Source organism: Aethalodelphis obliquidens, unplaced genomic scaffold (assembly GCF_003676395.1).
Source record: "Aethalodelphis obliquidens isolate GAN/ISIS:26980383/991018 unplaced genomic scaffold, ASM367639v1 scaffold88, whole genome shotgun sequence".
NCBI lineage: Eukaryota > Metazoa > Chordata > Mammalia > Artiodactyla > Delphinidae > Aethalodelphis > Aethalodelphis obliquidens.
This window is the reverse complement of record NW_020838032.1, coordinates 3794469-3820333: the sequence shown is the minus strand read 5'-3', so window position 1 is coordinate 3820333 and position 25865 is coordinate 3794469. Positions and strand designations below refer to the sequence as shown.

Here is a 25865-nt window from a genome sequence, read left to right as displayed (position 1 = left end):
CAACTCCACTTTTCAGTCCCTTCTACGTACCCCGGCACCTCGGCTCCGCTTGAGACTATTCAGAACGACAGGCTTCGATCTCTTGGGCTACGGAGGGCTCCCGACCAAGGCTCCGCTCCGGTCAGTGGGGCTGGCTTTCTGACCAAGGGACAACTCAAGCTAATCCCCCCAGTCCTCATCCTCCCACCCCAAACAAGTTTGGTTTTGTCACGAACAGCAATTCTCCCTCTTCGATCCCCATGGGACCGCCCCACCCCCGATCTGCCTCGTTTTCCACCCTTTGGGTCGGAGGCGGAGAAACAGGAGGCGTCTCCGCAGTTCTGGCCAAGAAGCCACCGCGGGGACCAGGAAGCAGGAAGTGACCTGCCTCCTCGATAGGGTTCCGGGGTCTCCCCGGCCGGACAGGGGGCTGGGGCCGAGTGCCTCCACCCAGATCCCTTCTTCTCCAGCCCCCGCAGGGTCTGACACAAAGTGAAGACGCGGACTCGAGCCCGACAGCTCAGTCCCCACCGGCTCGGGGGTTCCCTGGACCTCGCAACTGGGGAGAGGAGGCCGGCGGAGGATGCAGCCAACGTATCTCCTGGGCCGGACCCACCCGCGACTGTGCAGACCGGAGAACCCACCCAAGACCCTCCCCGGACGCGAGTCTGACAGGGACACGGGGGGAAACGGTGCCCGTGAGCACTCACCACCTCCGCCGCGGCCCCCCACCTCTTCCTGTCCCGGCCGGGCTCCCTCTCCGTGTTTTCCTCCAGCCCCACTTCCGGCGCTCAGCGCTGTCTCATTGTGCGCTATTAGATGCCGGCCGTGCCCCAGTCCGAGCGCTCCGCCGCGCACGCCGGAAACTCCACCACCCCGCCGCTCTCGTTTCCGCCGCCGCCGCCGCCGCCGCGCGGGCGCATTTTCCGGCAGTCGGGAGTCGGGAGTTGCGTCGGGGTCGGAGTGTAGGCTCTCCGCTCTTGCTCGCTCGGAGCTGTCCTCGCCTGGGCTCCTCTCTCTCCTGGGCTTTAAAGGCACTGGGGAGGTGTGCGGAGGAAGCCTCTGGTTCTCTGCGAGAGAAGCGAAGCCCGCGGTGAGGCGTAGCCGTGTGCCCGGGTCGGGTCGGAGACTCGCTTTGCCCCTGGATGCTCCACTCCAGGGCAAGTTCAGCGTGGGTCTGAGGCCTCGTGGCGCTCGTGCTGTTTTACTGATAATTCGAGTGATTGAACGTCTCAGTGAGGTCTTAATGGCCGACCCTTGCTTTTAAGCCTCCGCTGTTCATCCGGATCACAGTATGGCTTAGAGAAAGAAATGCTGTGCTTTTTTCTTGGATTGTGTACGGATTAAAAACAAAATCTGGTTTCGCAGAAAATGTGTAAATGCAAAGGATGACCAAGGAGGGCATTCATACTCGAATTTTCAAACGGAGACTTTTAGTGCAACTAGCAAACAACTGGGTTCCTTTTTTCTCTCTCTCTTTTCCATTGACTTTACCTTCCATGCTATCTGCAGTGTTCTAAATGCTTGGAAAGCCTCGAGCAACTAATAAAATTAAGGAGCTTTGAGAAAATGCAACAGTTTTTGATTTCTCTTTAAGGGTATTTAAATTTAAAGCCATGAGATTCTGTGGGGATAATGGTCTTAAAATGAACACATTAGTACCGGCTGTTGCCAGGCACTGTTATGAGGGCTTTGCAAATAATTACTTATTTAATCCTCACAACAGTCCCACTAGGAGAATAGCATTATCCCCCTTTTAAAGATGGTGGGCGAAGTAGCGTTTATTGTGAAGTAAATGGAACCGCTGGAATCCAAACCCAAATGAGGCAGAGTCTGTTTTTAACCACTGTCTATACTAAAGGTGATTTAAAACAGGTAGGTACAACTTTTGTACAATGCTTTATCTAGATACTTTGGTTCTGAAAATACATGACAATCAAGGCATTAATCTGACAGGCAGACAATGGCCTTTTATGGAGTCCAAAGGGAGTGTGATGATACATTATTACATTTATTATATGGAAGAGCAGCACCACCACACCCAGCCGAGTAACTCTGTATGGAACAACCGGTTTAGGAAATGTCACTCTTGACTGTCTAGAGTTCTACAGGAACAGTAGAGGACACATCTTTTTAAGAGTTTAAAATATTTTTTATTTGCATTTTCTTCAGTGTGTTTCCCAAAGCCTAACTTCTATTCAAAATGTACTTTTAAGATTCATCTTGAGGATAAATGAGGCTCTCTAAAACAAGATGCAATACTAATCAACAGATATTGACAGGTAAGATACCTCTTTCTGTCAATATTGTACTGTAATGGGAATTTAAATTGGTCATGGAGTTCATAAAATCCAGTTGAAAAGTTTGGTTTGATTCTTTTTTGGATGTCACTGGAGGGAATACTGATTTTCTCAGAATCTTTGCAGTGATTGTGTCATGGTCCAGACATATTTCCAACAATTTGGAGCAGAAATATGGGGGCTGTCTGCCTTAGAGATCATTAACAAATTACAGAGGGCTAACAGGATCCCGTTTCTGCCTGCCGCAAAGTCTCTTAGTTTAAATTGTTTCAGGACCTTATATTTATGACCTAAGAAGTTGTGTAAAGTAAAGGAATTTTATTTCCAGTGCTTGTTTTCAAACCTTAGGAAAATCAGTGAGCTAGTATACGCTATGAACTAAAACCTAGACTGTGCTGTTCCAGAGTTAGCCATTTATTTAGGGTCATTCATCCGTTTCATTTTTTTCAACAGATGTTGAATTCCTGATATGTGCCTGATATATGAGAGAAATAGTCACAGTCCCTGTTTTCAAAGTGTTGAAAAATATGGTAAAGGTAAAAAATGTCCTGAAATTGAAAATTTAAGACTTCACTTAGATGAATGTACTTTTTTTCCTCCTAAATTTGAGCTAATGTTACTCTGGGGCTCTACTTCCCTCTGGGAACTATGGGAAAAAAAATTTAACTTGCCAGTTAACATATCTCAAGTCTTTGCTAATTTAAATCATATCTTTGATGGTTTGGTCTCTTGGGTATACACCCTATTGTTCAGATTTCCTTCTCCACTTCCTTTGCATGCTATCTGGAGATGTGATGATCTGGAGTCATATGATTGGAAAGAAGTGTGCCTAGATACACATCCACAGGCTCTTTGAGGGAGTCCTCTTGCTTCTTTGGTCTTTCTAGGCTTAGTTCTTTGCCTTGTTGCTGGATATCTGATGCTGAGGTCTGAGACTCATGGACTCGTGGTTAGTTCTGTCAGCTTAGTCCATCTCCAGTGGTTCGCTGTTGCCAGCTTGGACCCATCCTACTACACGTGATGGCATCATGCATCCCTCTTGGGATCTAGCTGCAACTCCCAGGAGATTTTCATTGTGGGTGGTCCACTACTTCCCCCCAGTTGGCAATCTCCTGGCTACTTTGCTGTCTGTCTTCCTTGGCATCAAAAAGAATCCAGAGGGGCTTCCCTGGTGGCGCAGTGGTTGAGAGACCACCTGCCGATGCAGGGGACACGGGTTCGTGCCCCGGTCCGGGAAGATCCCACGTGCCGCGGAGCGGCTGGGCCTGTGAGCCATGGCCGCTGAGCCTGCGCGTCCGGAGCCTGTGCTCCGCAACGGGAGAGGCCACAACAGTGCGAGGCCTGCGTACCGCAAAAAAAAAAAAAAAAAAAAAAAAGAATCCAGAAACATCTGGATTCTTTTCAAGAACACAAGGAATCTCAAGTATACCTGAAAGTGCCAATTTCAGTTCTCTGCTTGACTGTGTCCTGCTGTTATTTTCACACTCCTGAAATCATCCCATGTTTCTCTTCGGTAGTCTACTTCCCCCATGTTCCAGTCTGGGGATGGGCCACATGTTTCAAACTTTTCCCTCAACTAATCTTACTCTCTGAGTGATGGAAAGTTCTGCTCCCCTCCCTGTTGCCACGGAGACTAGCAGCCCCATCTTTCCTTCCTCTCCCTACTTCCAAGTTTCAGCTGCCCCTTTTCCCATGGAAACTGAATACCCAACTCCCAGCTCTTTCTTAGGTCCCGTTGCCTGCTTCTCATCTTCACAATTATCAAATGCTGCACTCTAGACTTTTTTAGGTTCCCCACAGCCCTGCCCCCCACGGCTTTCCTGGGGTCGAACTTCCCAAGAGGCCTTTGAGTATCCACTGGATCAGGAACCTGAGAATATCCCTGGGCTCATGTGCTACCCCCTAAAACCTGCAGCCCTTCCATTGCAACTGAAAGCTGAGGGTTACCTGAGGCTTTTAGAAGTCATCTCTAGGCCATCTTCATCTTTACAGACCCAACCCCCAAAAGACACCAGGAAGCTGCTGCCTCTCTCCTTGCCAAGCAGCCCAGCACAGATGAAGTCCTTTCTCCCAGCACTGGACACAGGGCAATGATGGAGAGAAATCAGGACTGGATTATTCAGAAGAAAAAAAATCCATATCTCCTTCAAAAGGAGATAATAGCTAGTGGTGGGTAGGTCTGTGGCAGTGTTGGTGATACAAAGATGGGAGAGGAAGGAAGGAAACTTCTACTGATTGTGTAACCACTGGGCTGAGCACTCAGTACTTGTGTCTGATTGTCTTCTCGCAGTTCTACAATTTGTGAGTTAGTCAGAAAACCGAGGTTCAAAGAGTAGTCATAGGCTTATGGTAACATGGCTTTACCGGCCTATTCACAACGTGACCACAGCCTTGTAGACTTCAGTGTTTATATTCTTTTTACTCTACCATGCACCAAGCTCCTGTCCCCTGACTGAGCCCTCACACCGTCAGGAGCTGGTGTTCCTTTCTGAATTCTATTTTTGAGACCACTCTCTGCAACTGCGGTTCATTAGTCTCAGGCTATAGATCCAGCTCTGCCTCTACTTTGTTTTGATCTTCAGCAAATTACCTTCCCTCCTGATATTCAGTTTCTAACTGTAAGCCCAAGACAGGGAACGTGATGCCAAACATCCAGTCACTATTCCTGACTGATCCTGAAAAGCTCAGTTATTCTCGTGAGTAATTTATTTTGGGGTGTGCATTTTAATAATTTGTTTATATGTTAATAATTTGTTTTATTGATTATTTTAAATCTAAGTAAAAAATTACATTTTATATATTTTGAGGTTTTATTTTTAGATTTATCTTCTATTTATGATATTAAATTCCTCTTTATAGTTGTGGTATAAAATCTTCTTTTAAAATATATAAATTAGGATAACACAGAGAACTCTACTTAATGCACTGTAGTGTCCTAAATGGAGGGGATATATGTATACGTATGGCTGATTCATTTTGCTGTGCAGTAGAAGCTAACACAACATTGTAAAGCAACTGTACTCCAATAAAAATTAATTAAAAAGATATAAATTAAAACATATCCGGGCTTCCCTGGTGGCGCAGTGGTTGAGAGACCACCTGCCGATGCAGGGGACACGGGTTCGTGCCCCGGTCCAGGAAGATCCCACATGCCGCGGAGCGGCTGGGCCTGTGAGCCATGGCCGCTGAGCCTGCGCGTCCGGAGGCTGTGCTCCGCAACAGGAGAGGCCACAACAGTGAGAGGCCCGCGTACTGCAAAAAAAACCCATATCCATTTAAAGAAAACTAGTAATAATTATTGAGAGATGTCAAAAATCATGAAGACGATATACATATGATTGAACTTCGGGAAGCACTGGACCCAAGGGAGAGAAGAGATAATGCCCAGAATTAAACACTGAGGCTGTCCAGCATTTAGACATTAAGAAAAATAAGAGAAGCTGATAAGACCAAAAAAGGAGCTTCAGTGATAAGAGGGAATTTTTTTAAACATCTTTATTGGAGTATAATTGCTTTACAGTGTTGTGTTAGTTTCATTGTGAATCAGCTATATGTATACACATATATTCCCATATCCCCTCCCTCTTGCGCCTCCCTCCCACCCTCCCTATCCCACCCCTCTAGGTGGTCAAAAAGCACCGAGCTGATCTCCCTGTGCAATGCACTAGCTTCCCACTATCTGTTTTACATTTAGTAGTGTACATATGTCAGTGCCACTCTCTCACTTCGTCCCAGTTTACCCTTCCCTGTCCCTGTGTCCTCAAGTCCATTCTGTATGTCTGCATCTTTATTCCTGTCCTGCCCATAGGTTTATCAGAACCATTTTTTTTAGATTCCATGTGTATGTGTTAGCATACGGTATTTGTTTTTCTCTTTCTGACTTACTTCACTCTGTATGACAGACTCTAGGTCCATCCACCTCACTACAAATAACTCAATTTCATTTCGTTTTATGGCTGAGTAATATTCCATTGTATATATGTGCCACATCTTCTTTATCCATTCATCTGTCAGTGGCCACTTAGGTTGCTTCCATGTCCTGGCTATTGTAAATAGAGCTGCAATGAACATTGTGGTACATGACTCTTTGAATTATGGTTTTCTCAGGGTATATGCCCAGTATTGGGATTGCTGGGTCATATGGTAGTTCTATTTGTAGTTTTTTAAGGAACCTCCATACTGTTCTCCATAGTGGCTGTACGAATTTACATTCCCACCAATAGTGCAAGAGGGTTCCCTTTTCTCCACACCCTCTCCAGCATTTGTTGTTTGTAGATTTTTTGATGGTGGCCATTCTGACCAGTGTGAGGTGACCTCATTGCAGTTTTGATTTGCATTTCTGATAAAAGAGAATTTCAGAGAGTGTAATATATAAAACTTTTCTCTGAGCTGCTCTGGCCTGATGGATGCCAAATGTACCAAAAATGCTATGTCAAGACATCCAGGGGTTCCACTGGGAGGGGAGGATCCCCAACCAGCCTAGGTCAAGGCATTTAACTAATGACATTGGGTGGGGTTAACACAGTGACTCAAATTTCCAGAAGCAGTCTCAGCTAAGTATCATCTATTGCTTTGAAACTATTCTCTCTTGAGCCAAACAGGTAGAAATTGAGAAGGGAGAAAGGTAGTGAAGAGGATGGGAAAGTAGTATTTAGAAGTCAAAGGTGGTGGAAGTGGGGGAAAGCTTCGCAATGCAGAGAGAGAAAATGAAGCCTAAATTAGGGCTGTACCAACCATATGTAAGGAGAAAATATAGGTTGAAGAGTAGTCTTCATTACAGAAAATGGAGTAGACTTTGATTAAATAAAAATAGTAAATAAAAATTACCAATGGCTCTAATCTTGAATGGTTCTAGTATTCTTGAACTGTTGTACTTTATCCCCTGGGCATGGAACAGACCACAGTGCTTCTCTGAGTGGGGCTGCCAGATAAAATGCTTGGGACATACTTATACTAAAAAAGAAATTGCTCGTTTATCTGAAGTTCAGATTTAACTGGGTGTCCTGTATTAACTAGTTAATTTTGTTGTTGCTAACTTTGGCTGTCTCCAATATCTTCCGGAGGCTTTCTGCTGGAGCTTGAACTCTTGGCAAGGATTCACGCAACTAAAGAATACTTACTGGTTCTCAGGTTATCTAAGTATCTCTAACTATGCTGTCTTCTTGCAGTGACCATATAAAAAGCTCCCTTTCTCCCCCAACCATATTGTATTTTGAAAAATAGAAAACCTATAGAAAATTTGCAAGAAATGTACAATGGATATCTATATACCATTTACATAATTCAACAATTTTAACATTTTGTCACATTTTCTTCCTTTCCCTCCTCCCTCTTTTCCTCCCTTTGTGCATATGTGTGTTGTTTAGCTGAACCATTTGATAGTTAGTTGCAGATATCTAGACACCTAGGCCCCCAAACTCTCAGCATGTATCTTTTAAAAATGAGGATATTTTCCTCTGTAACCACAGTGCAATTATCGCACTCAGGACATTTAATATTGACATAATACTACTTTCTAATATGCAGTCCATATTTAAGTTTCTGCAATTGTCCCAGTAATGTCCTTTAACATTTTTTTTTTTTTGTATTCTAGATTTGAGCAAGGATCATGCATCGTATTGTATTTATTTTCATGTCTCTGTTCTTTAATGTAGCACAGGTTGACAGTCTTTTTTTTATTATTCATAATATTGACATTTTTGAAGAGTCCAAGTGCATTCTTTTGCAGATGTCTGATTGTTTCCTCATGGTTAGACTTAGGGTAAACATTTTTGGCAGGAATACTAATAGGTGATATATCACACGTCTGAGTGTGTCACAACAGAGAATATATGATGTGAATATGTCCTTTTAATGATGATCAGTTGGATTATTTGATTAAGGTGTTATCTACTGTATTTCTCCATTATAAAGATTCATTTTTTCCCTTTGTAGTTAATAAGTGACTTGTGATGGGGTATTTTGGACTGTGTGAAGATCCTGTTTCCCCATATTTCTCCCAATGGTTTTAGTATCCGTTGATGATTCTCTCCTGAAATCAAATATTAATACGGTAGTTGTGAAATAGTGACCTTTTATTTCTATCATCTCTTTTATGTTTATTAGTTAGCATTCTTCTATAAAGGAAGGCTTTCCTTTCTCCTCCTAATTGCTTTAAAATTAAAAAAAAATCAGTGTAGACTCATGGATTCTATTTTATTCAGTGTGTTATAATCCATTCCTGTCATTATTCACTTTGATGCTCATATTGTCCCAAATTTGGCAAGTGGCAGCCCCTTAAATGGGTTCTTATATCTCTTTGACATATCTTCCTCAGTATTGAGTACTTCCTTAATTTCTGGCACTAGAAAATGCTCCAGGCTTACCTTGAAATTATGCATTTTCCCAAAGGGTTTGGGGAATGGTGTTTAGAAAACAAGCCCTGGGTGCCATGTGTGCTCATTGCTCTGGGGTGAAATTGCTTTTAGGTCCTCTCAATGGACAGTACTAGAAACACTTCTTAAAATCCATGAGTTCATAATGATACTCTAATTGATATCCCATCCAGTAGTATAGAATTCTACCTCCATTCCATATTTGTCTCTTTGTTTTCCCACAGTGAACTCCCTGCTTCCTCAAAACATCAATATATTTACTCATTTGCTCATTTCTATAACATACACAAAACAGTTTCAGAATTACTTCACCAGCATTATCCAAAACAAGCTTACCAAGTAACGTTTGAGATTTTTTTTGTCCTTGGAATATATCCCACTGAAAGTGTATAGTCAGAATAATTTGTTATTATGTTCAGATATTTTTTGGATTAATTCTTTTTTCTTTGTAATTGTATTATTAACGTGGTTATAATCAAGGTAATTCATTTTTTTCACTTTCAGGGCCTCCTACCCACCCATTCTTGTTGATTTAATTTATTTTTTTAATATGTGAAATGCTTAACATGGTTCAAAATATGAAACTATATAAAAGTTATATTCAGACAGGTCCTGTCCCCTTTCCATCTCTTCAATTTCCCCCAACCCCCATAGATAAGCAAATTTATTTGTTTCTTGTTTATCTTTTTTTTCTTTTTTGTAAATATAAATGATACATGCAGCACTATTTACAATAGGCAAATATGGAAGCAACCTAAATGTCCACCGACAGATGAATGGATAAAGAATATGTGGTACATTGGGACTTCCCTGGTGGTGCAGTAGTTAAGAATCTGCCTGCCAACGCAGGGGACACAGGTTCGAGCACTGGTCTGGGAAGATCCCATGTGCCACGGAGCAACTAAGCCCATGCACCACAACTACTGAGCCCACGTGCCACAACTACTGAAGCCCGCACGCCTAGAGCCCGTGCTCCTCAACAAGAGAAGCCACTGCAGTGAGAAGCCCATGCACCACAACAAAGAGTAGCCCCCACTCGCTGCAACTAGAGAAAGCCCACATGCAGCAACAAAGACCCAATGCAGCCAAAAAAAAATATATGTGGTATATATATATATAATGGAATATTACTCAGCCGAAGAAAAGAATGAAATAATGCCATTTACAGTAATGTGGATGGACCTAGAGATCATCATACTAATGAATCAGAAATAGACTCACAGGGACTTCCCTCGTGGCACAGTGGTTAAGAATCCGCCTGCCAGTGCAGGGGACATGAGTTCGAACCCTGCTCCAGGAAGATCCCACATGCCACAGAGCAACTAAGCCCGTGCACCACAACTACTGAAGCCCGTGTGCCTAGAGCCCATGCTCTGCAAGAAGAGAAGCCATTGCAACAAGAAGCCCGTGCACCTCAACGAAGAGTAGCCCCCCCTCACTGCAACTGTAGAAAGCCCGTGCACGGCAACGAAGACCCAATGCAGCCAAAGATAAATAAATAAATTTATTAACAAAAGAAATAGACTCACAGACATGGAAAACAAACTTACGGTTACCAAAGGGGAAACGGGGGAGGGATAAATCAAGAGTTTGGGATTAACATATACACACTACTATATATAAAATAAATAACCAACAAGGACCTACTATATAGCATTGGGAACTATACTCAATATTTTGTAATAACCTATAAGGGAAAAACTTTTCAAAGAATTTTGGTGGTTTTATGTACACAAGTAGTTTTGTAATGTATTAGAGGGCAATGACCTTAAAGATAAAGCATTATTTTGTAACAATATTGCAAAACAGTTTGATATGTGAGGTTAAAAAAAAAAGTTATCTGATTTGAATAAGTCGTGTATTTGCCTTTGCAATTTGGAGAAAGGTTAATAATAATCTCTTTATTTGGTGTTACAAAAGGCTCTCACTTTAACCTGTGAGGTACGTTGGGCAAGGGTTATTACCCTATTTTATAGATGAGGAAAGTTGAGACAGAGAGGTTTGGGGAATAGCCCAAAGCCCTGTGACTAATAAGTGCCAGAGTCAGAATTAAAACTCAGGCTGGGGGCTTCCCTGGTGGCGCAGTGGTTGAGAGTCCGCCTGCTGATGCAGGGGACATGGGTTCGTGCCCCGGTCCGGGAAGATCCCACATGCTGCGGAGCGGCTGGGCCCGTGAGCCATGGCTGCTATGCCTGCGCGTCCGGAGCCTGTGCTCCACAACGGGAGAGGCCACAACGTGAGAGGCCCGCATAACGCAAAAAAAAAAAACCAAAAAAAAACCCTCAGTCTGTTTGATTCCTAATTCAGTATTCTATAAGTAATGGAAGACTAAATACTGAATTATGAATTTACATACTGGGCATTTGTGTTTTGATGGTGGTTCAGAATTGAGAGTTTTTTTGTATGTTGATGGAAAATTCATTTAAAAATACTAATTATTTAAATGAAATCACTAGGTTAACAAAGTTAATTAAATGTTTACTTTTCTGATTTTGGGCATGCTATTACACAAGCTGTCATTGATTGGTAGTCAGTAGAGATGCCGAGGAAAGTGGAAATAAAGTGTAAACAGGGGTCTCATTTGCCATTTTCAGACTTTCTTGGGGTTCCTGTCAACTTCCCTGTGATGACTTCCTCCTGCCCTTAAGATAAAGACTGACACCATCACATGGTCCGCAGTCTCCGAGGAGCCTGTACCTTCCCTGCCTTCCAGCGTCATGCTGCTGATTCTCCCCGGGGTCTCTTTTCCCTAGCCACACTTTGCCTTCTCTCAGTCTTCAAACCTGCCACCCCAGGGCCTGTACACATATTCTTCTTCCTGGGCTGCTTTCCGCCCCTTTCTTCACCCAGTTAACATCTCATCACGCAATGCTCAGATCAGTAAGATCAATAAGATCACTTATTCAGGGAAGCTTCTATGATCTCTCTGGCTGGGCCAATCTCTCTGTTATATTCTCTCATTGTATCATGTGCTCCTCCTCTATAGCACTCCTCACGATCATAATTTTACCAATGTTTGTGCAATTTTTTTTTAAAAGCTTGTTCTGAGGATTCTTTTTAAAAAATATTTATTCATTTGTGGCTGTGTCGGGTCTTAGTTGCAGCATGCAGGATCTTTGTTGTGGCGCGTGGGCTTCTCTCTAGCTGTGGCACGTGGGTGGCGCACAGGCTTCTCTCTGGTTGTGGCATGCGGGCTCCAGAGCACGTGGGTTCTGTAGTTGCGGCATGCAGAATCTCTAGTTGTGGTGCATGGGCTCAGTAGTTGCAGTGCATGGGCTTAGTAGTGTGGCGTGCGGACTTAGTTGCCCTGTGGCATGTGGCATGTTACTTCCCTGACTAGGGATTGAACCTGCATCCCCTGCATTGGAAGGTGGATCCTTAACCATTGGACCACCAAGGAAGTCCCTTGTGCAATTACTTGATCAATGTCTGCCTCTCCCACTAGTGTGCAAACACCAGGAGAGCAAGAACTCTGGTTTTGTCACCATGGTGTTCCACAGCCTAGTGCGGTGCCTGGCACACAATAGGAGTTCAACCAATAATGATGCATGAGTGATGGTGTGCATGGTTGCAGGTATGCATGAACCTAGGCAGTTCCCTCAGCTTGGCATGCCACTTTCATACATTCTCATTTTCTCTAGGTCTTTTTGACCTTTCCATACCTGCTCATGACATTTTGAGCCTTTAGTAGGTACCTGTATGTTTAATCACATTGCCTCTCTAGCTCCTGATTCTGCATGTGTATTCTGTTTTGTAACCTCTGAACTCAGTAAGTTTTCATGGGTTTAGTGGTATTCGTGAGAATTTGAGGAGCTGTCTCCTCCATTGCTACCCAGCCTCCCATCATTTCACTGACTCTTCTTTCTTCTCTCTCTCTTCCAATTTCCTCTTCTCTCCTGACTCTTCTTCCTCTTCCACTCCAGGAGTGTCACAGGCATCTTACCCCATGCAGGATAATTTTGAAGAAGCCATGGTACCAGCCAACATCTGTGACCCCGTAGGTATTCCCCTTCTCTGAGTGGACTGACCCAGGCCTTTTCCCAACAAAGACAGACCTCGTGGAAGATGAGGTCTAGTACTAGCTACTATAAGTAATAACAAAATAATACATCATTATGTTACATTACAATGGTATCATTTCTGGTCAAGTTTGAAGACTGTCCAGTGCTCTAGGCCATGGCATTGGGGGAGAGATTGGTGAAAGGGAGGATGAGAGGAAAGGAGGGTAATGAATAACTTTCTCACACTTCCTAAGGTGTGTTCTTCCTACTGCTGTCCTATCTCAGGTCCTTCCTACAATTACTTCCAGCCACCATCTGTCTCGCCATTTCTTCCATCAGATAGAAAAGATCACATTCTCAAGTGTTCCTCTGAGGACATTTGGGCAAAGTCAGATTGAGGACAGACCATTTTAGTATCTGGAATCACCAGGTAGCGCCCGTGGCCAATTCAGAGAGTCCGTATCGTAATGTGCCATCTTCCTCTTGCAATCACTTGAGCCTTTTAGAGTTTTCAAAGTGGGTATTTCTGGCATCCTCAGTTCTTCTTTCAGGTTTTGTTGCATTTCCTTACCCAGAGCTATTTTGTACAAGCATTTCTCGTGATGTTATCACTTTAGGGTCTGAGGTTTTCGTGCCTACCCTGGAGAACAGGTGTTCATAAGTGTGAGCCTTTATCTAGATAAATCAACGACAAACGGCCATCCCATTCCACCCCAACAGTTCTGGAGCCCTTTTTGTGTGCCAGGAGCTGCACTGTGGCGGTTACCTGCATTATCTCCTTATATTCGTACAGCTGCCCTTCAAGACAGACCTGACCATTATCCTCATCATGTAAGTGTGGAAACTGGGACTTAGAGGGGGTAGTAAGCTTGTCCTAAGACACCCAGCTATGAATAGCAGAGCCAGGATTTGAACCTCCTACTCACACCAAAACCCCTGAGCCTAAATGTCAAGCTATTTACCATGGCTGGGGGAGGAAGGTGTGAGGAATGAAAACCAGTGTTTTGTTAGGTCAACAGATTTGTTTACACTCTCTGTATAAACAGTGAAATTTCCCCATAGGAGTCACATCAGAAGAGACAGTAACGCCTAAAAAACACATTGGTGAACTTGACTCTGCCTTCACTGCTGTTAGTTCTTGTTTTCACTCATCAATGTCTTACTTTTCTCTTGCCATCATCTTTTTGTTATTCATTAATCAAAAAGGCTTAACCAGCTCTCTTTTGGAATAACTCTTTCTATAGTTTTCTAGAAAAAAATCTGCTTCCCTTTTCACTTTTTCCTAGGATCTCTTTCCACAAAAGGCCGTATCCCTGAATTTGTATCATTCCAGGCATTAGAGAATCAAGGTCAGAAACCTGTGTAGGTTTTTAAGATTATTTACTTCCTTCTCCTCCCCAAACACACACAGACACACACATGTTGCTTTGCAAACTCATTATTAAAAATACAGACTTAAAAACTCTCAGAGGCAGGTGGTCAATTAATTAAGATGACTTCAAAATATGTTGAGTTTGTGTGTGTGTGTCGGGGGTTGGGAGCTCAGTTGCGGTCTCTAGATCTAGATCTAGCACACGGTGAACCAGCTCTGGGGCCCACTTACAGACCACAGAGGTTCATGCAGCGGGAGGGCTAACGACATCCTCCCTTCTAGAAAAATGGAGTGACTCAGAATACAGATGTTTCGCCTACCCTTGCATTTGCAATTAGGAGCTGGCTCGGCAGTTCCCAGGGAGTCTTTGAATCATCTGTTCTTGTATTTTCTCATGCCGCTGTTCTTTTTAGAACAATCTAGGACGTGTCAGCTGAAAAGAAAATTACTTGCAAAGAGAGAATGGCTTTTTATGTGGGGGTGGGGACAGAGAGTTCTCTTTCTCCCTCTCTACATGGGAACGTGGTGGAGAGAATGAGCTAATAATTGTCAGAGAAATAGATGAGTTCTCACAAACCCAAATACCTGGAGAACTTCATGGAATGAAGGCAGTTTAAAGTAACTTTTAACTTTACTCCTGGTGTGTATAAAATGACAAAGACATGATCATTTCACTTTAATAAATAAATACTAACACAAAGGAGATGAACCAGAGAAACCTGAATTTTCGGGCAGCCTCATGAAGTAAAAATAAACTGAGTACCTATTTTGAAATCTTTTTTTTTTTTTTTTTTTTGGCGTATGTGGGCCTCTCACTGTTGTGGCCTCTCCCGTTGTGGAGCACAGGCTCCAGACACGCAGGCTCAGTGGCCATGGCTCATGGGCCCAGCTGCTCCGTGGCATGTGGGATCTTCCTAGACCGGGGCACGAACCCGTGTCCCCTGCATCGGCAGGCGGACTCTCAACCACTGCGCTACCAGGGAAGCCCCTGAAATCATTTTTGATGCAGTGTGCCCCAGAGCTGTGTCACTGCTGGTATTTTTTTTTTTTTCCATCTACATAAGAGTGTCCCAGTCCAAGCAGACCCTGGATTTAGATAAACAGATGGTTTGTTTAGATGAGGTCCTGTATTGCCCTGGCACAGGAGAAAAGACCTTATTTTTTTAATCTGTCAAATATTTATCTGCATAAAGCATTTTGTAAGGCATTAAAACCTGGTTTCCACGCTCATATTTTATTACCCCTTCATTTCCTGGGATTCTGGGAGGCGTGGTGGAATCAGAGACAACAGTAATAGTATCACAGAATTTTAGAGCAAAATGTACTTCAGAGGAATACTCCTCAAGTGTTCCTCAGATGTATGTTCATGGACTGATGATAATTAGGACACTTTCAGCATACGAACAGAATGAAAAACAAAGAAACAAAGTGATTTTTGCATAAAGCAAAATGTATTCAATTTAAAATGAGATTTTAAAAAAGAATATCTGTTCTACTTTTCTGATTTGGAGGGGAATGAAACCTTCATTCTCTACCTTTTCTTTGCTGCCCCCTTTCTTGTGAAGAAAACCAGAATATGTCACCCCAAAACATGTCTCTTTGACAGAAAAAGTTGTTTTGAGCTGAAAGCAATTAAGAAGCAGCAAATGTAGGAAAAGCTCCCTGCTTTCCGCCTAAAGCCAGGGTATAAATTCTTTTTTTTTTAATTTTCAATTTTTTTTACTTTTTTGGCACAGCTTGCAGGATCTTCGTTCCCTGATCAGGGATTGAACTTGGGCCACAGCAGTAAAAGCCCAGAATCCTAACCCCTAGGCCACCAGGGAACTCCCTATAAATTCTCCTTTTACTGGAGATAGACTCTTATCAGCCCAGAGACACCAGAAGAATCTGCAAACAAATCTTACTCCACTAGTGTCCTCCCATATGGTTACCTCCCCACAGTTTGCTACTCTTGGAAGTCTAAAACTGCTTTCCTTTGTCCTATCATTTCTCTAGAGATTTATTGTTCTTGGTTGAAGATGCTATATAAGCTAGAGTTCTAAGCCACCACTTTGAGTTATTCTTCATTTAGATTTCTCCTGACTGATGTGAGCTGCATGCTTTGTTTTTCTCTTGTTAATTTGTTGTTGTTGTTAAGAGCCCCAGCTGAAAGCCTAAGACAGGTAAAGGTAAAGTTTTGCTTCTCTTGCCCCTGTTGGAGGAGAAGAGGCTCAAGAAACTGAGACCCAGATGGGGATCAAACTATCACTTTGGTCCTGGGCTGGGCAAGGGCTCAGCAACACTCTAAATCCAGTCCAGAGGGCAGTCTTCTCCCTCCCTGGCAAACAAATTCAACCGGGTCCACTCCACAAGGCTGATCTGACTCACACCCAGTCACAGGCAGAGAAGGTGGAGCAGAGATAGAATTCTGGATTGCTAGACTGGGCTGGGCTTAGCCTGCTTAACTGCACAAAGAGACATACAGGTGCAGTGAACTCTCACCCAGACCTTGCCCACCGGTGAACTACACCCTGTGAATGTCAGCTCATCGATCAGATTAGGTGCTTCTCTTCCTTTTGGATGGCAAGAGCATGGAGTGGAAGCTCTCTTCCCAGCATAGGCCTAGACGTGGAAATATTGGAGGAAGAGCCTTCCTCTATGAATCAAAATGGAGAGTTCAGAAGGGCTGGGTTGGCTATAGAATTTAGTAAAAGAGCCTCAATGCTTTGACGGTCTCGTTTCTGGCATCACTGAATAGCTAAGGGCTGGAAAGAATCATGGAAGAGAATCGTACAACGGTGTTTGTAGTTCTACAAGCAGGCTAAGAGATTTTTTATGATTAAAAGTTTTAAAATTGTAGTAAAATACATATAAAATTTGCAATCTTAACCATTTTTAAGTGTACAGCTCAGTGATATTAAGTACATTCACATTGCTGGGTTACCATGACCACCATTCATCTCCAGAACTTTTCCATCTTCTCAAATTGACACTGTGTACCAATGAAACAATAACTCCCTCCTACCTCCAGATCCTGACAACCACCATTCTACTTCCTGTCTCTATGCATTTGACTATTCTAAGTACCACATATAAGAAGAATCTTACTTATCCTTTAGTGACTAGCTTCTTTCACTTTTAGCATAATGTCTTTAAGGCTGATTCACATTGTATCATGTGTCAGAATTTCCTTCTTTTTTAAGCTTGGCTAATAATTCCACTGTATGTATATAACTGTTCTCTATGGGAACTTGAGCCAGACCCTCAACGTGACAGCTGGTATCCGTTGTACCAGTAGTTCTGGGAATGGCCTAAAAATGCACAGAGAGTCCTAGCATCTTCCTGAGCATAGAGCTGGGGAGTGGAAGAAGATGTGGGATACATTCTTCACCTCAGCTGAGAAGCACAGATAGGGCAATCAAGGAGATACAGGAGTGCCACAATTTCCATGGCTCCTCTCTCAGGATCCATCCCATTGGAAGCCTGCTTGTGGATGGTACCTCTAACCTCTGGCTTGCTCCTAAAAGTGCCTTTTGTGCCACTGGGATCCATGAGCTTCTGTCTGTAACACTCATGAAAGAGACAGTTCTGCTATCAGGATTGTGTTCTTGAGAAGATTTGTACCATACAGCAATCTGAGAGAGAGAAAATGTTGAACCTTAATGTCTTTGGACTTTAATTGACCCAGATCAAAGGATTTCCTGTTTGGAATTCAACCTCTCTTTGGAAATGGAATCATTGATGTAGGTTTAGGTTAAAATTTGGGCGTTTATGTGTTGCTGGCTTTGTGTTATTTAGAGTGTTTTAGACTTTTGTCTGGTGTGCATTGCAAGGTCTCTGGTGAGTGATGTTGAGTATTGAATGGAATCTCATTTGGAATGGAAAACAGAAAAAGCAATGACTTTTGGCCTATAGTGTATATGGCCTTAAAGTTATCTTAACATTCTGTTTTGACCTGCTTCAGAGTCTTCTGGGGCAGTAGCTGAGCTGCCCACTTCTCAGCCCCCAGAAGCAGCCACCAGGACGGGTGTGGGGAGCACAGGCCCAGCTCCTCTAGGCAGAGGAGTCACCTTCCCTGACAGGCTGCGCTGCATGACTGGCGTCAGGCGTGGTTGCTAAACCCAACTCCTCCAGAGATGCCAGCTAGCATCCCCTTATTCAGCTTTCTGAGGCACCCTATTACTCTGTGGAGCACTTGGCACTTGACCAACCCCGTGACAAAGTGGTTTTGGGTCCTCATTTGGATCTCTGTGTCAATTCTTCACTGATTGTAGTGAGGGTGAGAGGAGGGGTGGGGTGAGTAGATGGTTGTAGTTGTCGACGTCTTGAATTTATTTTGCACATAAAGGGTTGGCAAGCCTATGTTAATCCTTAAAATTAAAAAAAAATTTTTTTTTCAAACTGACCCATGGACTCATTGTCTGGAATCCACTACCTTAAAGACCACACAGAACTACATGATCACTTTATAAATGAGGAATCCAAAGCCTGAAGAGTTTACTTGCCTGTGGTCACAGACAGTGACCAAGCTGTGCCAGCTCTTTCCTCCAAACTATTTAGAAGTCCCATCTGAGATGTAGAACCCCTTGTGCATTCACCCACTAGGATGCACAGCGCCATGATATTTGCTCCAGGACACACAGTGGTCTGGTGGAAGGTGGGAGAGACCTCTGGTCCTGGGCTGCCATGACTATCATGTCCACGACATGGGAGGCTGAGATGGGAAAATAGGGTAAATCCAGCTTCCCTCCTTTAAAGCCACAAAACGGTGCAGCTGAAGATAATACCTGGTCCTATCTATACCACAGACATATTGGGAGGACCAAATTTAAGATAACGTATGCGTGAATGCTTGGAAAATTTTGATGTGCGATCTGAAAGCAATGTTAGTGTCTGGCTGGTAAGACCTATTTGTGTGAGCACTTGTAGAATCAGCAGCATTTTACAAACGTCCTTCAAGCACCAGATTTTAAAATCAGCCTTTGTATCTCCATCTAGTGAAGACCCATCCATGAGATACTTGAAAACATTCCTTTTCATTGATTTTTGAGTACTGAATTCAGCTGCCACTAATGTTTCCAATTATGTAATGAAGTGTGCCATTGTCACACAGACATTTTTCAAATTTCAGATAGAGAAACGTCTTCCTTAAGCTTTCCCTTTCTATAGCCCTTCTTAAAGATTTTGCTATCTTTTCATGTCATCTTCTAACTCCTAAGTAATTTTTTAAATGAGTTTTCAGAATCTTTTATTATACTGATAAGGTTCAATAATTCAGTTATCATTTTATCTGTTTGAGCCTGGTATTGGAAAGATAAGACATCTAGTATAATTTACAAGGAGGAAAATGTAGGAAAAGGAGAAATTTTAAACATATTAAATAGCAAGAAACAAAGCAACCTTTTATAACTTGCTTTTCTTGCTCTAGAACATTCTTTCTAAGATTTAGCCTGAAGTGAGGACCTATCTCTTCTCTAGTTTGCTTTGTCGTCTCTAAAACGTGATTTGATTCTATTACGTGTTTCCTATCGGTACCTTTGTTTCTGATGTCAGAATTTGACTTTCAGAACCACTGTTGAGTTGAGTGCCAGTAACAAGTGCTTGTCTCCTCGGAAGGGAAGTGTCGTAGTCCATTCAGACTGCTGTAATGAAATACTGCATGGCTTATGAAAAATAGAAGTTTATTTCTCACTGTTCTGGAGCTGGAAGTCAAAGATCAGGGTGCCTGTGTGGTTGGGCGAGGGCTCTCTTCTGGGTCGCAGACTTCTCCCTGTGTCCTCACATGGTAGAAGGCCCGAGGGAGCTCTGTGGGGTCTCTTATATGGGCACTAATCCCATTCATGAGGCCTCTACCCTCATGACCTAAGCACCTCCCAAAGGCCCCACCTCCTAATACCATCCATCACATTGGGCGTTAGGTTTCAATATATAAATTTGAGGGGGACACAACATTCAGTCTGTAGCAGGATGTGTTGAAAACCAGCTGGTAACCTGCGAATAAAAATGTGATCTGCCCAGGAGAAAAGGTATCACTGTCATAAAGCAAAACAAACGTTACAAATACATCTTCTTGTCCATTTCTAGAGTGCCCCCCATGCCTTCATTTATTCAATAAATGTTTATTAAATGCATGTCATAATGTACCAGACATTGCTCTAGACACGGGATACATCAGAGAACAAAACAGGAAGAAAAAAAAGGCCAAGATCTCTGCCCTCCTTGAGCTTACGTTCCAGTGCCGGTGGACAGCTTGTGTAACAAATACCCTAGTTGTCCTGTGGGAAAGGAGGTGGTGGGCATCAGGGAAAGGACGAAGCAGGGCTGGGGAGCAGAAGTGTGTGTGCAATGGGGTGGGATGTGAGGTCAGGGGGGACTGAGATCTCTAAACTGCCCAAGGTGTGCGGTCCTGGCCTGGTGGTCCCTCCCAAGGCTGATCAATGAACGACCACCTAACCCTGGCACCCCCTCACCTTCCCCTTTTCTTTTCTTTCCTCTTTCTGCCTTGGTTCCTTGCATCTTCCCCTATATTTCCCTGTCTTTCTAGGCTCTGTGTCTCTTATTCTAACATTGCACTGCTTTCCCTCTCCATTTTCTTTCTTGTATCTGTACCCCATCTTTAGTCTTTTTAGTGTCTTTATTATTATGTTTGCCATCATCTATGACCCTCTCTCATTCTCCTCCTCTTTCCTTTGAATTTCTCCTTCTTTCCCTCTTTTCTCCACCCTCTTTCCAACCTATCACACTGGAAAGAAGGAAAATACCACCTTAACGACCTGAGTATGTGATTGGAGTGAAAGGGCCACGTGGGCCACAGGGACGTTGGGAAAACCAAGCCTTATCTCCTACCTTGTTTCACAATAACGTGAAATATAGTCTAACTTTTGAAGTATGATTGTTTTTCTTTTCTTTTTTTTTAAATTTATTTATTTATTTTTGGCTGTGTTGGGTCCCTGCCGCTGCTTGCGGGCTCTCTCTAGTTGTGGTGAGCCGGGGCCACTCTTCGTTGTGGTGTGCGGGCTTCTCATTGCAGTGGCCTCTCTCGTTGCAGAGCACGAGCTCTAGGCACGTGGGCTTCAGTAGTTGTGGTGCACAGGCCTAGCTGCTCCGCGGCATGTGGGATCCTCCCGGACCAGGGCTCGAACCCGTGTCCCCTGCATTGGCAGGTGGACTCCCAACCACTGCGCCACCAGGGAAACCCAAGTATGATTGTTTTTCGTAGAATTGTTACTTAATGCAAAGCAAGAAGACCATGGTGGGTGTAGTTCCCAAGAGTTTATTCTGCAATAAAACAGGCTTTGAATCCAGATAAGTAAGCAAATATTGATAGTACACATTCAAGTTTTTTTTACAGAGCCCAGAATTCTTTTTTCTCCACACAAGGTGGCAGTGGAGTCAAAGAAAAACATTCAAAGCAGCTTTGGTGAGTTTTCCCACAAAGCTGGATGAGGATGGAGACAGAGCAAAATCTGTATAAAGAGAATTAAATTACAACAGAGGTGTGATATGACACTAACACGTCACATTCTCGTTTTGGAAAAATGTGTTTGGGGCTGTGTCTCTTTACAGAGTAAGTAAAGCATTAGAGATCTAACTCCTGATAATACATGATGTAACTTTTTGTTGGCAAAGTGAAGATTTTAATTTGAGTTTGTCCTTAAAAATAGCTACTAGGTTTGTTAATATATATGTATATTTCTGAGTCTTTTTTCTGCCACTCAATATCAGTTAGGTCTCAGAGGACATTTACTGTGAAAACTGAAAACCCTGAGGAAATCAGCTCTTCAGTGGTTTTCAAATATTTTAGTAAGAAATTTAAGAGTAATATACTCAAGATTCTCAAAATAACAATAATAAATATACAGAGGGGAGATAAAACAAATGTGTTAAACTGTTAGCAATTGGTGAACCTAGGTGGAAGGTATATGGTGTTCATGGTATTGCCCTTGTAACTGTTCCAGAGCTTTAAATTTTTTCAAAATAAAAAGTAGAAAATGGAAAAAAAGCTAAAAAATTCTTATTTGTGTGGGTGAAGAACTGGAAACACACTGAATGTTCAATGGTTGGGAAATAGTTAAGACATCTTAAAACATTTGTTCAGTGGAATATATATGTCCATTATATGATGATGACATGTGAAAATGCTTATGAATCAATGGTGAATGAAAATGGCAGGCTATAAAACTTTATACGGAGTAGGATCTCATTATAGTCGGAAAAAACACACCTTCCAAGAACTAAAAATAAAATCTACCAAGATGTTAATCTCTATCTACGTACTTGTATTGTGGATGATATTTATTTTCATTGTGTTTTTATGTGTTTGTATTTTCCCCAAGTTTTTATTATGAAATTCTTCAAACATTCAGAAAATTTGAAAGACTAATACAATGAACATCCACGTGCCCTCTACTTAGACTCAACAGTTGTTAGTTTTCTCATATCTACCCTATCTATATCTATCTATATGTATCTATGTATCTGTCTATCTACATTTGGAGTTGGCAAACTAAGGCCAAGGCCAAATCTTGCTTATCACCTGTCTTTGTACAACACTGATAAATTAAAGAAGGGTTTTTACATTTTTAAGCAGCAACATTTTAACTAGTTATACAGTTATCTACAAAATATCCTTGATTTTGTCTTTTGGTCTATAAAGCCTAAAACTGTTACTGTCTGGCCCTTTACAGAAATATTTTGCCAACCCTGGATCTACACACACACACACACACACAGACACAGACACAGACACATATACAGTTTTTGCTGAATCATTTGAAAAGCAAGTTGCAGACATTATAACATTTCTCCTTCAATTACTTCATTAATGCATCTCCTAAAAATAATACTCTTACTTAAACATAATACTGTTATCTCACCAAAAAAATGAAGAGTTATTTCATAATACCATAAAATACCCACCCATATGCAAATTTGTGTGACTGTGTTTGCAAACTTTACAAAATGAAAATGCATAACTTTATAACAATAAAAAAATTTAAAAACATCATATGTTACAGTCAACGTGAATTTTTACCATCAATTTTATTATACAAGGAATTTAGGAAAATTGCTCTATGCAGCTACTCCCCTGGGCACTTTAGGGTCAAAATTTAATGTGTTTGCAGGTCAAACAGCTCATATTCTATAACGCATTCAGTGTTGGTGGTCATATTATTGTTTCTGTAGTTGTAGGCAGGAAAAGGTATGATGCTGTGTAATTTTTTCTTTGCATTTAAAAATATCTCTAATAATTTCTGAAGCTGGGTGATTGGTATATGGGAGTTTGCTGTACTATTTCTTCTACCATTTTGTGTATGGTTAAAAATTTCCGTAATAAAAAATGTATGTATATACAAATCACTACAGTAATAGCCTTGACTTGTGACCTGAATCTGCTAAGGCAAAGTTGCTTTTAAAATATGTCAGAATGCTAAAACTTAGATGTGAAAATTGTGTGTGTGTTTGTATGAACCTTTTATTTTAGAATAGGAAACCTGGTAGTTATGGCAAGCAAAACATAGAAAGATTGGCTTAAAATTTTGAATGGATTTTGAGAAAAGGCTACTTTATCCTTTGGGAGCCTTGTTTTTGTAAACATTTCATTTTTTGTGGGATGTGAATCATGTGTTGGAATCACCTGATTTAGCTGTGGTATAACTAAGTCTGGAGGGTTTGGGGGACACTCTGTTTTTAAACTTCCCCACCACCAATCATGATTATGGTTACATGAGATTTGTGTCTTAAAAAAAGAGATCTGTGTTCCAAAGCTCTGGAATTATTTAAACCATGTACTTTGTAAGCTCATCTTTGTTCTGTTTGAGCCATAATGTTATGTCTACTTTTACCACAATCATGTGTATAAGGAACTGTCAGGTCAGGTCCTCTCCCATCATGCAACAGTGTAGAATGTGCTTTACAAAGTCAATTGAAAGCTCTCTTCTCCTTGCTTTATGAAGAGGTCAAAGATAAATATTCTAGTGCATTTTTAATAAATGGAGATAATCACATTGTGTTTTTTAGTAAGGAAAAAGTATTAATAAAAATTTGGAAAAGAGTTACAGTGGGCCCTTGAAAACCTTTGTGGTTAAAAAATGTGGTGCTATTATATTTTTGCAAATGTAAAACATACAGATTTTTAATGTGCTCAGTGAGATACAGAAAGTTATTAATTATGGAGTGTTAAATTCACAGCAGCCAGATGTGCTTGAATTTGCATAATAAATATTCATTCTTTTGGAAAGAAATTGTCACAGAACATTTTCTTCCCATTGAGTAGGAAATGTACATGTATTACCCCTTCCCCTTTGCATGTTCTCCTTATTACAGGATAATCTACTTTCTGTCACTTCTTTATCATATTAATATAAAATCTATTTATGTATATTTGGCTTCATGTGGGTTCATAAGGCAACTTTTCCTCTGTTAATGTCATTTTTCCAACAGATGGCTTCTTTCCTTCATCTTTTCATCATATATTTATTTGTCACCTACTACAGTTGATTCTTATTACTCACAGTATTATTATTTTCTACAGTCACCAGGAACACTGAACTACCAATACTAAAGCATTACTCTTAGGGAAAATACAGAATTAGGGTCCTAACAGTCTCTGCTCACATTTCTGTAAATTGGTCAACACATAAACTTGTTTTATGTATGTTTTTGTTTAAGGAGACTTTATTTAATATATAGTTGACTTATTAACATTGAACTCACAGCCAACAGCACTAAAACTCATGCCTGAAGGAAGCTTATCTGATACACATACTTTCTCAGTAAGGCACATCACAGCCTTCTTTCACTTAGGAATACTGGACAGCACTTCAGCACTACGCTTGGGGGTCATTTTAAACAGTGAAATCATCAATAAAAAGCACAAAGTTGTGAAAAATGTGGCACTAAATAGACCACGGAAAGGACATAGTTTGTATTAGGAGAGCTGAAATAAGAAGGCATAGCCTTCTTGAACTGCTCTGAGGAAAGCATGTAATACTGTGCTTGGCAAGTAGTAGGTTCTCAGGTACGTAGGGTTGGTGCAGGGATGGGTAGCTTTACAGAGAAGGTAACTTTTTTTTTTTTTTTAATTTATTGGCTGCGTTGGGTCATCGTTGCTGCATGTGGGCTTTCTCCAGCTGCGCCAGTGGGGGCTACTCTTCATTGCGGTGCGTGGGCTTCTCACTGCAGTGGCTTCTCCTGCTGCATAGCACGGGCTCTAGGCTTATGGGCTTCAGTAGTTGCGGCACGCGGGCTTCAGTGTTGTGGCTTGCGGGCTCTAGAGCACAGGCTCAGTAATTGTGGCTCACGGGCTCTAGAAAGCAGGCTCAGTAGTTGTGGAGCACGGGCTTAGTTGTTCCGTGGCATGTGGGACCTTTCCGGACCAGGGCTCGAACCCATGTCCCCTGCATTGGCAGGAGAAGGTGACTTTTGAGCTGAGCCTTGAAGTGTGAGAGAGGTGTCCACGGTGAACTGCTGGTGGGGTGTGTGTGTGTATATACTGGGCTTCTAAGCCCTTTGTGGTTTTGTACTTTTATGCCCCCTTCTAGTCAAGCCTGGTGCTGGGAACATAATAGTTACTCAGTTAATGAATGTCGACAGGTTAGTTGGGTGAGTGAGTAAAAGGCGAAGGGTCCCTTTATGATCTCTTTGGTATCTGCTTCTTTGCTAAGCCACCTATTTTCATAACAACACATATCTTTGGCACGTTATACACCAATCTTTGGAGATTTAGTCTGTAGTAATTGAACAAGAGATGGTACATACTTCAGCTAAGAGTTGTATACTTCCAAATTGATTTTGAGTAAGAATGTGGCTGGAAAATTGAAGACAGGAAGAAAGAAAATAAGAAAATGTGTGTGTATGT

General features: G+C 42.0%; 2 protein-coding genes across 17 annotated transcripts in view; one reads left to right on the top strand and one right to left on the bottom strand.

The window, feature by feature from the left end:
* TUT7 (terminal uridylyl transferase 7) overlaps positions 1 to 799 on the bottom strand; it is a 67367-nt gene extending 66568 nt beyond the window's left edge. For 11 of the 13 annotated variants that reach the window (XM_027094220.1, XM_027094230.1, XM_027094226.1 and 8 more), the window contains exon 1: positions 31 to 551. The gene's annotated coding sequence lies outside the window, so the exon portion shown is untranslated. Of the gene's footprint in view, positions 1 to 30; positions 552 to 689 lie in introns of those variants that run through there. The other 2 variants (XM_027094221.1, XM_027094227.1) reach the window with 1 other exon arrangement.
* LOC113613488 (WAS/WASL-interacting protein family member 3-like) lies at positions 538 to 24245 on the top strand. Of its 4 annotated transcripts, none has more exons than XM_027094235.1 (3): positions 538 to 1072; positions 2196 to 2261; positions 2733 to 3531. In XM_027094235.1, the coding sequence occupies exons 1-2, from the start codon at positions 563 to 565 to the stop codon at positions 2214 to 2216; spliced, it is 531 nt and encodes a 176-aa protein (XP_026950036.1). In that variant the 5' UTR covers positions 538 to 562; the 3' UTR covers positions 2217 to 2261; positions 2733 to 3531. The 4 variants fall into 4 exon arrangements, 3 of the variants coding, with proteins under 3 accessions (XP_026950036.1, XP_026950035.1, XP_026950034.1); XM_027094234.1 differs by having other exon boundaries at positions 2152 to 2261; XR_003430274.1 differs by adding an exon at positions 21386 to 24245 and having other exon boundaries at positions 807 to 2261; positions 2733 to 2815.
* The last annotated feature ends 1620 nt before the right edge of the window (positions 24246 to 25865 follow it).

What these genes read in the sequence shown, in the direction of transcription:
- LOC113613488 (XM_027094234.1), top strand. Translation starts at nt 563, where the DNA reads ATGCAGCCAACGTATCTCCTGGGCCGGACCCACCCGCGACTGTGCAGA. An exon ending in CGAGAGAAGCGAAGCCCGCG is followed by an intron (nt 1,073 to 2,151) that starts GTGAGGCGTAGC and finishes CATTTTCTTCAG; the next exon opens with TGTGTTTCCCAAAGCCTAAC.